Here is a 13,114-nt window from a genome sequence, read left to right as displayed (position 1 = left end):
GCCCCTCTCCGTAGACTCGGGGCGGCTCACAGCAATAACAAAGAACAATGTAAAAATACAAATCTAATATTTCAAAGAACTAAAAACCCATAGTTTAAAAAAACAAACACACAACATACCATACATAAATTATATAGGCCTGGGGGAGATGTCTCAATTCCCCCATGCCTGACGACAGAGGTGGGTCTTAAGGAGCTTACGAAAGGCAAGGAGGGTGGGGGCAATCATGATCTCAGGGGGGAGCTGGTTCCAGAGGGTCGGGGCCGCCACAGAGAAGGCTCTTCCGCTGGGTCCCGCCAGACGACATTGTTTAGTCGACGGGACCCCGAGAAGGCCAACTCTGTGGGACCTAACTGGTCAGGCCCAGAGGGAGTGCGCATGTATGTGGGGGGCTGGGAAATGATGTGCGCACTGGCTAGAGGAAACGTCTCTTCAAAGGGGGGACATGATTGAAACATTTAAATATGTTAAAGGGTTAAATAAGGTTCAGGAGGGAAGTGTTTTTAATAGGAAAGTGAACAGAAGAACAAGGGGACACAATCTGAAGTTAGTTGGGGGAAAGATCAAAAGCAACATGAGAAAATATTATTTTACTGAAAGAGTAGTAGATCCTTGGAACAAACTTCCAGCAGACGTGGTTGGTAAATCCACAGTAACTGAATTTAAACATGCCTGGGATAAACATATATCCATTGTAAGATAAAATACAGGAAATAGTATAAGGGCAGACGAGATGGACCATGAGGTTTTTTTGTGCCGTCAGTCTTCTATGTTTCTATGTTTCATTGAGAGCGTCTTGTTGGTATTAAGAATTTGAAAATGTGTAGCAAGAGAATTAAGGAGCTTAATTCTTATATAAAGTGATTAGATAAGAATTGTGACCTATAAGAATTTATGAGCTATAAAGCCCTACGTGGCATCGGACCAGATTTATTTATGGGACCGCCTTCTGCTGCATAAATCCCAGCGGCCGGTTAGGTCCCACAGAGTTATTATTAGTAGTATTATTTATTAGACTTGTATGCCGCCCCTCTCCGAGGACCCGGAGTGGCTCACAACATGCAATACAACAATATGTATACAAATCTAATAGTTAAAAACAGTAAACTAAAATCCCATTATATAAAAAACAGACGGTCTACTCAAGAGTTAGCCTTCTCCAGGTCCTGTCAACTAGACAATGTCGTTTGGCCTTCTCTGTGGCGGCCCCGGCCCTCTGGAATCAACTCCATCCAGAGATTCGTACTGCCCCCACCCTCCTCGCCTTCCGCAAAAGCCTTAAGACTCATCTATGTCGCCAGTCATGGGGCAATCAGTATATCCCCCCCCCTCTCTGTTCTGACCATTAATGTTGTGTGTGGGTGTGATTGAGTAAATTGACTGTTTTTTAAATTAATGGGTTTTTAGTTTATATTTTTAACTGTTAGATTTGTATATGTATTGTTTGCAATGTATGTTGTGAGCCGCCCCGGCTCCCCGGAGAGGGGCGGCATACAAGTGTAGTAGTAATAGTAGTAGTAGTAGTAGTAGTAGTAGTAGCAGTAGCAGTAATAATAATAATAATAATAATAATAATAATAATATAATAATAAAAATCTAAAAATCGAGCTGCAACGACTCAGGCATAAGCCAGTGAAAGTGGTCCCAGTGGTACTTGGCGCGCTGGGCGTAGTACCAAAGGATCTCAGCGGACATTTGAAAACCATCGGAATTGACAAAGTCTCCATCTGTCAATTGCAAAAGGCCGCTTTACTGGGATCGGCAAACATAATTCGCCGCTACATCCTGCAGTCCTAGGTGCTTGGGAAGCGCCCAACTGGTGATGAAATACGAAATCCAGCATAGTGATCTCGTTTGCTGTGTTGTACTATAATAATAATAATAATAATAATAATAATAATAATAATAATAATAATAATAATTATTATTATTATTATTATTATTATTTATTAGATTTGTATGCCACCCCTCTCTGAAGACTTGGGGCAGCATACAAATCTAATAAATTATTGTTGTCGTTGTTATTACTGTTGCTGTTATTCTTATTATAAAATTGTAGAGATTCTGCAAGGGTAGCTGTGGGCTGGTTAGTTTGAACAAGGGTGTTCAACGCGTTTTCAAGAAACAACTACCGTTGTGATTCACGTGCACCTTTCTCGGTTTAGTCTCGGCCACGGCGTTCTACAAGGCCCAACCGGTGATTGAATTCATGTGTGAAGTGCTGGACATCCGGAACATCGACGAGCAGCCGAAGCCCCTGACCGACTCTCAGAGGGTTCGGTTCACAAAGGAAATAAAAGGTAAATCACAAAGTCAGGGGGGATTTCGGAGGAGACGGCAGAGATAAAGGCGCAAGCAACTAATATATACAAACTGCTAGTGCAGTCAGATGGGGATACGATTGATGGATTGACAAAATGGTGGCAAAATGAGATATTAGTAGAGGTACAAGAAATGGAAAATATAGTAGAAGATATAAGGAAAATTAAAAATACAAGAATTAGGGAAATGAGAAGGAAAATATTACATAAGTGGTATTTCACTCCCGTTCAATTGGCACATTTTCAGCAGAATGTCAGGGGGAATTGTTGGCATGGTTGTCAAGATAAAGGAGTGTTTATGCATATGTTTTGGGAATGCCCCATAGTGCAGGAATTTTGGCAAAAAGTGAAAGAGGATATCAATAGAATGTTAAATATACAATGGACAATCACTAAGGAAATGGCAGTACTAGTAAAAAGCAATGCGATGGGAGAATTTAGGGAAATAAAAAAAGCAGCAATAGAAAGCGCTCAGGCAGTAATAGTTTTGGGTTGGAAGGATGCGACAAAATGGACAATGCAAAATTGGTATAGGTACATGGTGGACCATATTCAATTTGAAATTATGGAAAAAAGGATAAACTTGGATAATGAAACTGAGTTGGGACAGCTGATGGGACGGTGGGACAAGGTAAGATGATATATGACGAGCAGAATACGAGACCAAGCTACAAGAAATAAACTGGAATCACTCTATAATATGTAAACAGATGTATTGCTCTTGGGTTAAGTGGATTATACAAGAAATACCCCCAATTTGGAGAAGGGGAATGTGTGTATGTCGGGGTGGTGGGCACAACTCACAATTCACTACGCACTGTTTTATGTTGTGTGATTTTAAATTGTTAAAAATCAATAAAAAAATATATTAAAAAAAAAAAGAGATTTTCCCCCGGCGATTACTAGCAATCAGCCTTGACTTGCATTTCTTTATTTATTTTAGAAAATTTATATTCCTGCCTATTCACACATGGCAATTCCAGATATAAAAACACCAAAACAAACAAACAACAACAGTCCCACCAACAACACAGGTTCCATCCAGCTCTGGCTTCCCCAGGCCTCTGGAAAAACCACGTCCAGGCGGGTTACAAAGATATAAAAACCATATAACAGAAATACAAAATAACACACACACCTCGATCCACCCTATAAACAACATACATTCATACCAGTCATTTAAAGGGCTCCATCCTGGTTGGGTTCTCCAGGCCTGCTGGCAGAATCACGTCTTCAAGATCTTCCGAAAGAGGGTTACAGTGGGGCCCAGTCTAGTCTCTTTTTTTTGGGGGGGGGGGGGGGGGGGGGGGGGGGGGGGGAAGAGATGATGATGAATAGCAATGGCACTTACACTTATATACTGTTTCACAATGCTTTACAGCCCTCTCTAAAGTGGTTTACAGAGAGTAAGCATATTGCCCCCAACAGTCTGGCTCCTCATTTTACCCACCTCAGAAGGATGGAAGGCTGAGTCAACCTTGAGCCAGTCAAGGTCAAACTGCTGGCAGTCGGCAGAATTAGCCTGCAATATTGCATTTTAGCCACTGCACCACCACAGCTCCTTCCTTCCTTCCTTCCTTCCTTCCTTCCTTCCTTCCTTCCTTCCTTCCTTCCTTCCTTCCTTCCTTCCTTCCTTCCTTGCTTCCCTCCTTGCTTCCTTCCTTGCTTCCTTCCTTGCTTCCCTCCTTGCTTCCCTCCTTGCTTCCCTCCTTGCTTCCCTCCTTGCTTCCCTCCTTGCTTCCCTCCTTGCTTCCCTCCTTGCTTCCTTCCTTGCTTCCTTCCTTGCTTCCTTGCTTCCTTCCTTGCTTCCCTCCTTGCTTCCCTCCTTGCTTCCCTCCTTGCTTCCTTCCTTCCTTGCTTCCTTCCCTCCTTGCTACCCTCCTTGCTTCCCTCCTTGCTTCCTTCCTTGCTTCCCTCCTTGCTTCCTTCCTTGCTTCCCTCCTTGCTTCCTTCTCTGCTTCCTTCCTTGCTTGCTTCCTTGCTTGCTTCCTTCCTTGCTTCCTTCCTTGCTTCCCTCCTTCCTTCCTTCCTTGCTTCCCTCCTTGCTTCCTTCCTTGCTTCCTTCCTTGCTTCCCTCCTTGCTTCCTTCCTTGCTTCCCTCCTTGCTTCCTTCCTTGCTTCCTTCCTTGCTTCCCTCCTTGCTTCCTTCCTTGCTTCCCTCCTTCCTTCCTTGCTTCCCTCCTTGCTTCCCTCCTTGCTTCCCTCCTTGCTTCCTTCCTTGCTTCCTTCCTTGCTTCCTTGCTTCCTTCCTTGCTTCCTTCCTTGCTTCCTTCCTTGCTTCCCTCCTTGCTTCCCTCCTTGCTTCCCTCCTTGCTTCCCTCCTTGCTTCCTTCCTTGCTTCCTTCCTTGCTTCCTTCCTTCCTTGCTTCCCTCCTTGCTTCCCTCCTTGCTTCCCTCCTTGCTTCCTTCCTTGCTTCCTTCCTTCCTTCCCTCCTTGCTTCCCTCCTTGCTTCCCTCCTTGCTTCCTTCCTTGCTTCCTTCCCTCCTTGCTTCCCTCCTTCCTTCCTTCCTTGCTTCCTTTCTTGCTTCCTTCCTTGCTTCCTTCTTTCCTTCCTTCCTTGCTTCCTTCCTTGCTTCCCTCCTTGCTTCCTTCCTTGCTTCCTTCCTTCCTTGCTTCCCTCCTTCCTTCCTTCCTTGCTTCCTTCCTTGCTTCCTTCCTTGCTTCCCTCCTTGCTTCCTTCCTTGCTTCCTTCCTTGCTTCCTTCCTTGCTTCCCTCCTTGCTTCCCTCCTTGCTTCCCTCCTTGCTTCCCTCCTTGCTTCCTTCCTTCCTTCCTCCTTGCTTCCTTCCTTGCTTCCTTCCTTGCTTGCTTCCTTCCTTCCTTCCTTGCTTCCCTCCTTGCTTCCTTCCTTGCTTCCTTCCTTCCTTGCTTCCTTCCTTCCTTGCTTCCTTCCTTCCTTGCTTCCTTGCTTCCTTCCTTGCTTCCCTCCTTGCTTCCTTCCCTCCTTCCTTGCTTCCTTCCTTCCTTGCTTCCTTCCTTCCTTCCTTGCTTCCTTCCTTGCTTCCTTCCTTGCTTCCTTCCTTGCTTCCTTCCTTCCTTCCTTGCTTCCCTTCTTGCTTCCTTCCTTGCTTCCCTCCTTGCTTCCCTCCTTCCTTCCTTCCTTCCTTGCTTCCCTCCTTGCTTCCTTCCTTGCTTCCCTCCTTGCTTCCTTCCTTGCTTCCCTCCTTGCTTCCCTCCTTGCTTCCCTCCTTGCTTCCCTCCTTGCTTCCCTCCTTGCTTCCCTCCTTGCTTCCTTCCTTGCTTCCCTCCTTGCTTCCCTCCTTGCTTCCCTGCTTCCTTCCTTGCTTCCTTCCTTGCTTCCTTGCTTGCTTCCCTCCTTGCTTCCCTCCTTGCTTCCCTCCTTGCTTCCCTCCTTGCTTCCCTCCTTGCTTCCTTCCTTGCTTCCCTCCTTGCTTCCCTCCTTGCTTCCCTCCTTGCTTCCCTCCTTGCTTCCCTCCTTGCTTCCTTCCTTGCTTCCCTCCTTGCTTCCCTCCTTGCTTCCCTCCTTGCTTCCCTCCTTGCTTCCCTCCTTGCTTCCTTGCTTGCTTCCCTCCTTGCTTCCCTCCTTGCTTCCCTCCTTGCTTCCCTCCTTGCTTCCCTCCTTGCTTCCTTCCTTCCTTCCTCCTTGCTTCCTTCCTTGCTTCCTTCCTTGCTTGCTTCCTTCCTTCCTTCCTTGCTTCCCTCCTTGCTTCCCTCCTTGCTTCCCTCCTTGCTTCCTTCCTTGCTTCCTTCCTTGCTTCCCTCCTTGCTTCCCTCCTTGCTTCCCTCCTTGCTTCCCTCCTTGCTTCCTTCCTTCCTTCCTCCTTGCTTCCTTCCTTGCTTCCTTCCTTGCTTGCTTCCTTCCTTCCTTCCTTGCTTCCCTCCTTGCTTCCTTCCTTGCTTCCTTCCTTCCTTGCTTCCTTGCTTCCTTGCTTCCTTCCTTCCTTGCTTCCTTGCTTCCTTCCTTGCTTCCCTCCTTGCTTCCTTCCCTCCTTCCTTGCTTCCTTCCTTGCTTCCTTCCTTCCTTCCTTGCTTCCTTCCTTGCTTCCTTCCTTGCTTCCTTCCTTGCTTCCTTCCTTCCTTCCTTGCTTCCCTTCTTGCTTCCTTCCTTGCTTCCCTCCTTGCTTCCCTCCTTCCTTCCTTCCTTCCTTGCTTCCCTCCTTGCTTCCTTCCTTGCTTCCCTCCTTGCTTCCTTCCTTGCTTCCCTCCTTGCTTCCCTCCTTGCTTCCCTCCTTGCTTCCCTCCTTGCTTCCCTCCTTGCTTCCCTCCTTGCTTCCTTCCTTGCTTCCCTCCTTGCTTCCCTCCTTGCTTCCCTGCTTCCTTCCTTGCTTCCTTCCTTGCTTCCTTGCTTGCTTCCCTCCTTGCTTCCCTCCTTGCTTCCCTCCTTGCTTCCCTCCTTGCTTCCCTCCTTGCTTCCTTCCTTGCTTCCCTCCTTGCTTCCCTCCTTGCTTCCCTCCTTGCTTCCCTCCTTGCTTCCCTCCTTGCTTCCTTCCTTGCTTCCCTCCTTGCTTCCCTCCTTGCTTCCCTCCTTGCTTCCCTCCTTGCTTCCCTCCTTGCTTCCTTGCTTGCTTCCCTCCTTGCTTCCCTCCTTGCTTCCCTCCTTGCTTCCCTCCTTGCTTCCCTCCTTGCTTCCTTGCTTGCTTGCTTGCTTGCTTCCTTCCTTGCTTCCTTCTTTCCTTCCTTCCTTCCTTCCTTCCTTCCTTCCTTCCTTCCTTCTAATAGCAGACTTATATATTGCTTCATAGTGTGTTTACAGCCTCTCTAAGCGGTTTAGAGTCAGCATTTATTGTCCCCAACCATTTGGGTCCTCATTTTACCCACCTGGGAAGGATGGAAGGCTGAGTCAACCTTGCGCCAGTGGTGAGATTCCATCTGCTGGCAGCCGGTGATCATGTAGGAATGTTCCTAATTACCTTTCCTGATTATTCTTTTTTTTCCTTTGCCAATTTGTGTTCCATCTCTTTCTTTTCAACTAGAATAAGGAGTGTGGCACTGGATTAAATTTAAAAATTAAGATTAAGTTGTTTCTAAATTGGCAAGGCTTTCTTATCATCTGTCTGATTCTGTGGACTGAGAGAGTTCAGAAAGCTTATGGCACATTGCTGTTGACTTTTTCACAAGCATATTTTTTTGGAAAATTATCATTGGAGGCTGAGATACCTCTGATTCCAACCCCTCCAAATAAATAAATTTATTTGTTTGTTTGTTTATTGATTGATTGATTGATTGATTGATTGATTGATTGATTGATTGATTGGGTTTGTATGCCGCCCCTCTCTGCAGACTCGGGGCGGCTAACAACAATGATAAAAAACAACATGCAACAATCCAATTTAATAATATACAGTGATCCCTCGAGTATCGCGAGGGTTCCGTTCCAAGACCCCTCGCGATAATCGAATTTTCGCGATGTAGGGTTGCGGAAGTAAAAACACCATCTGCGCATGCGCGCCCTTTTTTTCATGGCCGCACATGCGCAGATGGTGGAGTTTGCGTGGGCGGCGGGCGGCACCCAGGGAAGGTTCCTTCGGCCGCCCAGCAGTTGATCTGCTCCGCAGCGCGGAGAAGCCAATGATAGTTTATTTTTTTCCTATAGGCTGTCAGCAGATTGCCCTTAGCCCCAGGCAGCCTAGGCAAAGGGGAAACCCCATCTTCGGCTCCTCGCTGCTGCCGCGCTGCGGAGCAGATCAGCTGCTGGGCGGCCGAAGGAACCTTCCCTGGGTCTTCCCGCCGCCCAGGCAAAGGGGAAACCCCAAGATCACTTGCCGCTTGCCCATCACCCGCCCGCCCGGCCGCTCGCTTGCCGCTTGCCCGTTCACCCGCCCGCCCGGCTGCTCGCTTGCCGCTTTCCCATCACCCGCCCACCCAGCCGCTCGCTTGCCGCTTGCTGCTTGCCCGGTCACCCACCCACCCGGCTGCTCGCTTGCCGCTTGCCGCTTGCCCGTCACCTGCCCACCCAGCCGCTCGCTTGCCGCTCGAGAGCAAGAGGGGGAGAGATAGAGAAAGAGAGAGAAGGAAAGAAAGAGATGAGAGAGGGAGGAAGAGAGTGTGAGAGAGGAAGAAGCAAGATAGAGAAAGAGAGAGAGAAAGAAAGATGAGAAAGGAAAGGAGTGACGTCATCGGGTGGAAAAATCGCGATATAGCGTTTCGCGAAGATTGAGATCGTGAAAATCGAGGGATCACTGTATTAGAATAAATTAGACGTTGGACTGTATTTTTTTTAAAAAACTAGTATTTATTTATTTGGGGGGGATTTATTTATCTTCCCAGGCTAAAATGAACTCTGAGGGGAGTTGCTTACTTATTTCTTGTTTATAATGAAACAATTTATCAGCAACAGGAATTCCAGAATAACCGTTTTGTGAAATCTGTAGAGTACAGATGGTAAAATAAGCAAGTATGAAACGATTTTTTAAACATCTAATTCTATGAACTGATGGAATCCCACAGCTTTCTGTTAACTTTGCTGTCATATTCCAATTTTTAATAATTGCCATTAGGTATTGAGGAAAACATGTTGAATATAAACATGATTGAGGAATCTTTCTTTTGTGAGATAATTCCAATAAAAGAAAACCTTGTAATTTCAGAGTTTCGTGCGAGAATGAATCTCTGAATAGAATAAGTTTTTGTAATTGTTGAAATCTGAACGTACAACTCGTATTCATTAAATGCTGCTGGATTGTAATTTTAATGGAGAATCTTATAAACTGAAACAGAATAAATACAATAGAATGGAGGAAGGAGGCAGCTTTGAATGAAGCCAAGACTACAGTTCCTTGTAAACTTAATCTTCTCTTTCACTAGGTTTGAAAGTGGAAGTTACTCACTGTGGACAAATGAAGAGGAAATACCGTGTCTGTAATGTCACTCGGCGACCAGCTAGTCACCAAACGTAAGGCAGGAGCAGTTGAGTGAAGAAATATATGCAGGTAGTCCTCGTTTAGTGACCACAGTTGGGACCGGCAGGTCAGTTGTTCAGCAAAGTGAACATGAAACCACAACTCTGCTTATAACCTTCCTTTAGCCTTTTCTTTTTCTTTACGGATGTGCGAAGGTCATAAATGCAGATATTGGTGGCAAAGTTGCTTTTTTTTCATCACCATCATAACTGCAAATGGTCGCTATCCGAGGCAGTCACTTAACGAGGACTAACTGTACCAAGAACACAAACTTTACCTTTTACACTCGTGCATGCAGTTTTTGTTCTGCCCCAGCTATGGACCACAAAGAACGCAGCACACACAAAGTCTGTACAAACTTTAGTTTACTAATTAAAGACTAATAATGAGCTTTCTTAGTCGTCAAACACAAATACAGTTTAAAGCAGTTTTTTCTGAACATTGGCTGTTAATTCAACTTCATTAAGAGCCAACACAAGTCCATGAAATAATAACTAAATTCTGAGTAAACAGTCTTGTAGATAACAGCAATTTTATGGTAGTTGGCAAAATGCCCAGAAGCAATTTGCAGGACAAATGCCAAGAGAGAAAACAAGAGGCTATCAGACGTTTCTGCAGTCAAGACACAAAGGAATATGAATGAAGTTTCCTGCAAATTGGATCCTTCGTCGTCATCCCTTAAGTAGGCTAGGGGAGTGACCAGTTAGGCCCAAATGTTACTCTTGAGGAGACCTCCTCCTGAGGAACCATTCCTGCCTTTTGGCAGCCCTGCGTGCCTGTGCATTGAGAATAGGTTCCTCCTCTTCTTCCTCATCACTGATGAGAAGTTTTAAAGTCCCTGGCTGAATCTCCACCTCTGGCACTGAGTCCTTTCAAACCCCCTCACTGTCCCAACTTGGGTGCCAACTGCACAGGCTGCTGGCATATCACCACATCAACCTCCACGCTGTCAGAATCAGCTTCCAGGTGCATGGGCTACTGGTGGGCCACAACAGTTTTCTAAGGTGAGCTTGTGTTGTGATAGCACAATGCAGGTTTTGTCCTTTGGATGTCCTGGTGCCGGGGGTCCCCAACACCAAGTCCATGGACTAATACGAGTTCGTGGCATGCCAGCAACCGGGCCATGTGAACAAGCAAAAGTGTGGATGGGATGCAAGGCAGCAAACGAAACAAAGCCCCCTTCGATCTGCAGAACAACCTCTCTCCATGGAATTGGTCCCCGGTGCCCCAAAGGTTGGAGGTCGCTGTCCCGTCGCGTCTCTCTAGAGCAGTAATGGGTTCCTGGGTGGATGGTGGAGGGCGATATTCCGGTAGGAAAAGTAGAGCTGTGCACGCAGCTCCGTGTCCCCGAGACATGCATGTGCACCCTTGTGTGAGATTCAACTTCTGCGCATGCACAGGAAGTCAAATCTCGTGTGACGATACTCGCGTGTGCGAGATTTCACCGATTTTCAGTGGTTTTTTTGCTTCCGTGCATGCACAGAAGCCAGGAAATCGCTAAAAACCAGCAGAACCTTGTACGTGCTAGTGTCCTGCACATGCGCAGAAGCTGAATCGTGCCAATACATGTTCACCTGTCCGCCAGTCACCGGGAGCGGACAGGTAGTGCTGACGACAAGGAACCCTTGACTGTGCTAGAGGCTGTATCTCTTTTCGCCTGTGGGCGTTGGGTGTGTAAGGGGACTCTTGTTCTCTTTGTACAGGTTTCCCTTGCAGCTGGAGAGCGGACAAACCGTGGAATGCACCGTTGCACAATACTTCAAGCAAAAGTACAACCTGCAGCTGAAGTACCCCCACCTGCCCTGTCTTCAGGTCGGCCAAGAACAAAAACACACCTATCTGCCTCTGGAGGTAATGACGCCTCTGCCTGAGGTTGGGTTGGTGGCAGTTCTGGGCAGGGAGACTTAAGGGCAGTCACCATACAGAACCTTAATGGTGCAGTCATAGTCTGGTCTTTGCTCTGGACCCCTTCCATGTTCGTGGGATGGAATGTAGTCTGGATTCCCAGGAGGAAGGGGCTGCATTCCAAAGGACCAAGAAGACAACAAAGCCCCCAAAGGTGCTTTTTCAATAGGCAACTGGACTTTTTTTCCTTCGTTTTGTTTCTTCAGGGAAATAGAAAGTCCAGCTGCCTCTTGAAAAAGCACCTTTGGGACAACCATGACTTGGATGGCTGAGAATCTCCATAGACAAGAGACAGCAAAGTTTGGATAGTTTGATTAAAAGAAAGAGTGTCAATACAGCTCTTCCTTAGAAGTTCTCAAAATCTATCTTTAATGATGCAAGTACAGTGATACTTTGTCTTACGAACTTAGTTGGTTCCGGGACGAAGTTTGTAAGGTGAAAAGTTTGTAAGACGAAACAATGTTTCCCATAGGAATAAACGGAAAAGCGATTAATGTGTGCAAGCCCAAAACTCACCACTTTTGCCAGCTGAAGCGCCCGTTTTTGTGCTGCTGGGATTTCCCTGAGGCTCCCCTCCATGGGAAACCCCACCTCCGGACTTCCGTTGCCAGCGAAGCGCCCGTTTTTGTGCTGCTGGGATTCCCCTGCAGCATCGCAAAAACACAGAAGTCCGGAGGGGGTGTTTCCCATGGAGGGGAGCCTCAGGGGAATCCCAGCAGCGCAAAAATGGGCGCATCGCTGGCAACAGAAGTCCGGAGGCAGAGCATCCCAGTGGCAGCAGCTTGGGTTTGTAAGGTGAAAATAGGTTGGAAGAAGAGGCAAAACAATCTTAAACCCCGGGTTTGTATCTCGAAAAGGTGGTATGACGAGGCGTTTGTAAGACGAGGTATCACTGTACTGTATTTTTTGGAGTATAAGTCGTACCTTAGTTTGGGGGGCGGAAAATAGGGAGAAAAACCTACCTACCAGATACTCATCTGGCTAGCATCCTTAGTCTGGTTGGCTTTAGCACATCATTTTAACCCTTGGCCAGGGCTGAAAAATCATGTTCAGAGGGAGTAGCAATGAAAACAAGCCTGCCAAGACTTAGGGCTGGGAAAAAACTTCTTTGGAGTAACAATGAAGAAATCTTGCAAGACGGGAAGATCATTAGCACCTCGTTGGAGGGAGTAGCAATGAAAACAAGCCTGCAAGCCAGCCGGGAACATTCCTAGTACCTCACTAAGATTGGGGGGCGGGAAAGCTTTGAAAAAAGCTACATTCGGAGTACAAGATACACCCAAATTTTCAGCCTCTTTTGGGGGGTGGGTGGGAGAGGTGCATCTTATACTCCGAAAAATAAAGTTAGTTGTTTTAGTTTGACAAGATTTCTGTCCATAATCACTGCTCAGCATTACTATCAAACCAAATAACTTTAAGCCGCAATATAGTCGCTAAGCAGTGATATATATAAAAATGTATAAAAGCACATTGATGTCCTTATGCAAATGTAAGCTATATCGCAAGCAATGAAATACAGAAGATAAAAGTACAATAACAATTGACTGAAGTCAGTTATTGAATTACACGGAAGTAATAGAAAATACAAGTGAGTAAATAAATCAGAATCTTCTATTAATATTTTCATTGTTGTGCTGCTCCTGATATTGTTAAAGTACGTGTGTGGGAAAGAGAGATGTTTCTGGAGCTGGATAACAATCTCCATGTGACATATTGGATTTTGGCGCAGCATGTTGTGTGAATCCAATCTTCGCAGTTTTTAAACCCTAATCTGTAGCTCAGTTTGCTGTGTGGGCTTGAAGAAGAGTAAGACCTCCAGCGAAGTAAAACTAAGCAAATCAACTCTTAATGGGATGCGCTGCCCGAACTGGTTTTGTTTGGCTCAAACCAGGGTTTGGCAAAATCAGCACGGTACACAAAACACAAAATCATCCTTGTTTTCATTCCCTTTTGAGTTCAAGGAAAGATGGTCGCTTTAAACCAGTGTTTCTCAATTATTTTATGCTACGCCCCTCCCTAAGAAGAAGT

The 13,114-nt window shown here is 46.2% G+C and overlaps 1 protein-coding gene across 2 annotated transcripts in view; it reads left to right on the top strand.

The window, feature by feature from the left end:
- Positions 1-13,114, top strand: part of AGO1 (argonaute RISC component 1) — a 136,379-nt gene that overhangs the window by 100,256 nt on the left and 23,009 nt on the right. For both annotated transcript variants that reach the window (XM_070764751.1, XM_070764752.1), the window contains exons 6-8: positions 2,166-2,300; positions 9,087-9,174; positions 10,885-11,032. In XM_070764751.1, coding sequence (XP_070620852.1) covers positions 2,166-2,300; positions 9,087-9,174; positions 10,885-11,032 — 371 coding nt within the window. The remainder of the gene's footprint in view (positions 1-2,165; positions 2,301-9,086; positions 9,175-10,884; positions 11,033-13,114) is intronic.

The sequence above is a fragment of the Erythrolamprus reginae genome, chromosome 11 (genome assembly GCF_031021105.1).
Source record: "Erythrolamprus reginae isolate rEryReg1 chromosome 11, rEryReg1.hap1, whole genome shotgun sequence".
In the NCBI taxonomy this organism is placed as follows: Eukaryota; Metazoa; Chordata; class Lepidosauria; order Squamata; family Dipsadidae; genus Erythrolamprus; species Erythrolamprus reginae.
This window is presented reverse-complemented; position numbering and strand designations above follow the sequence as displayed.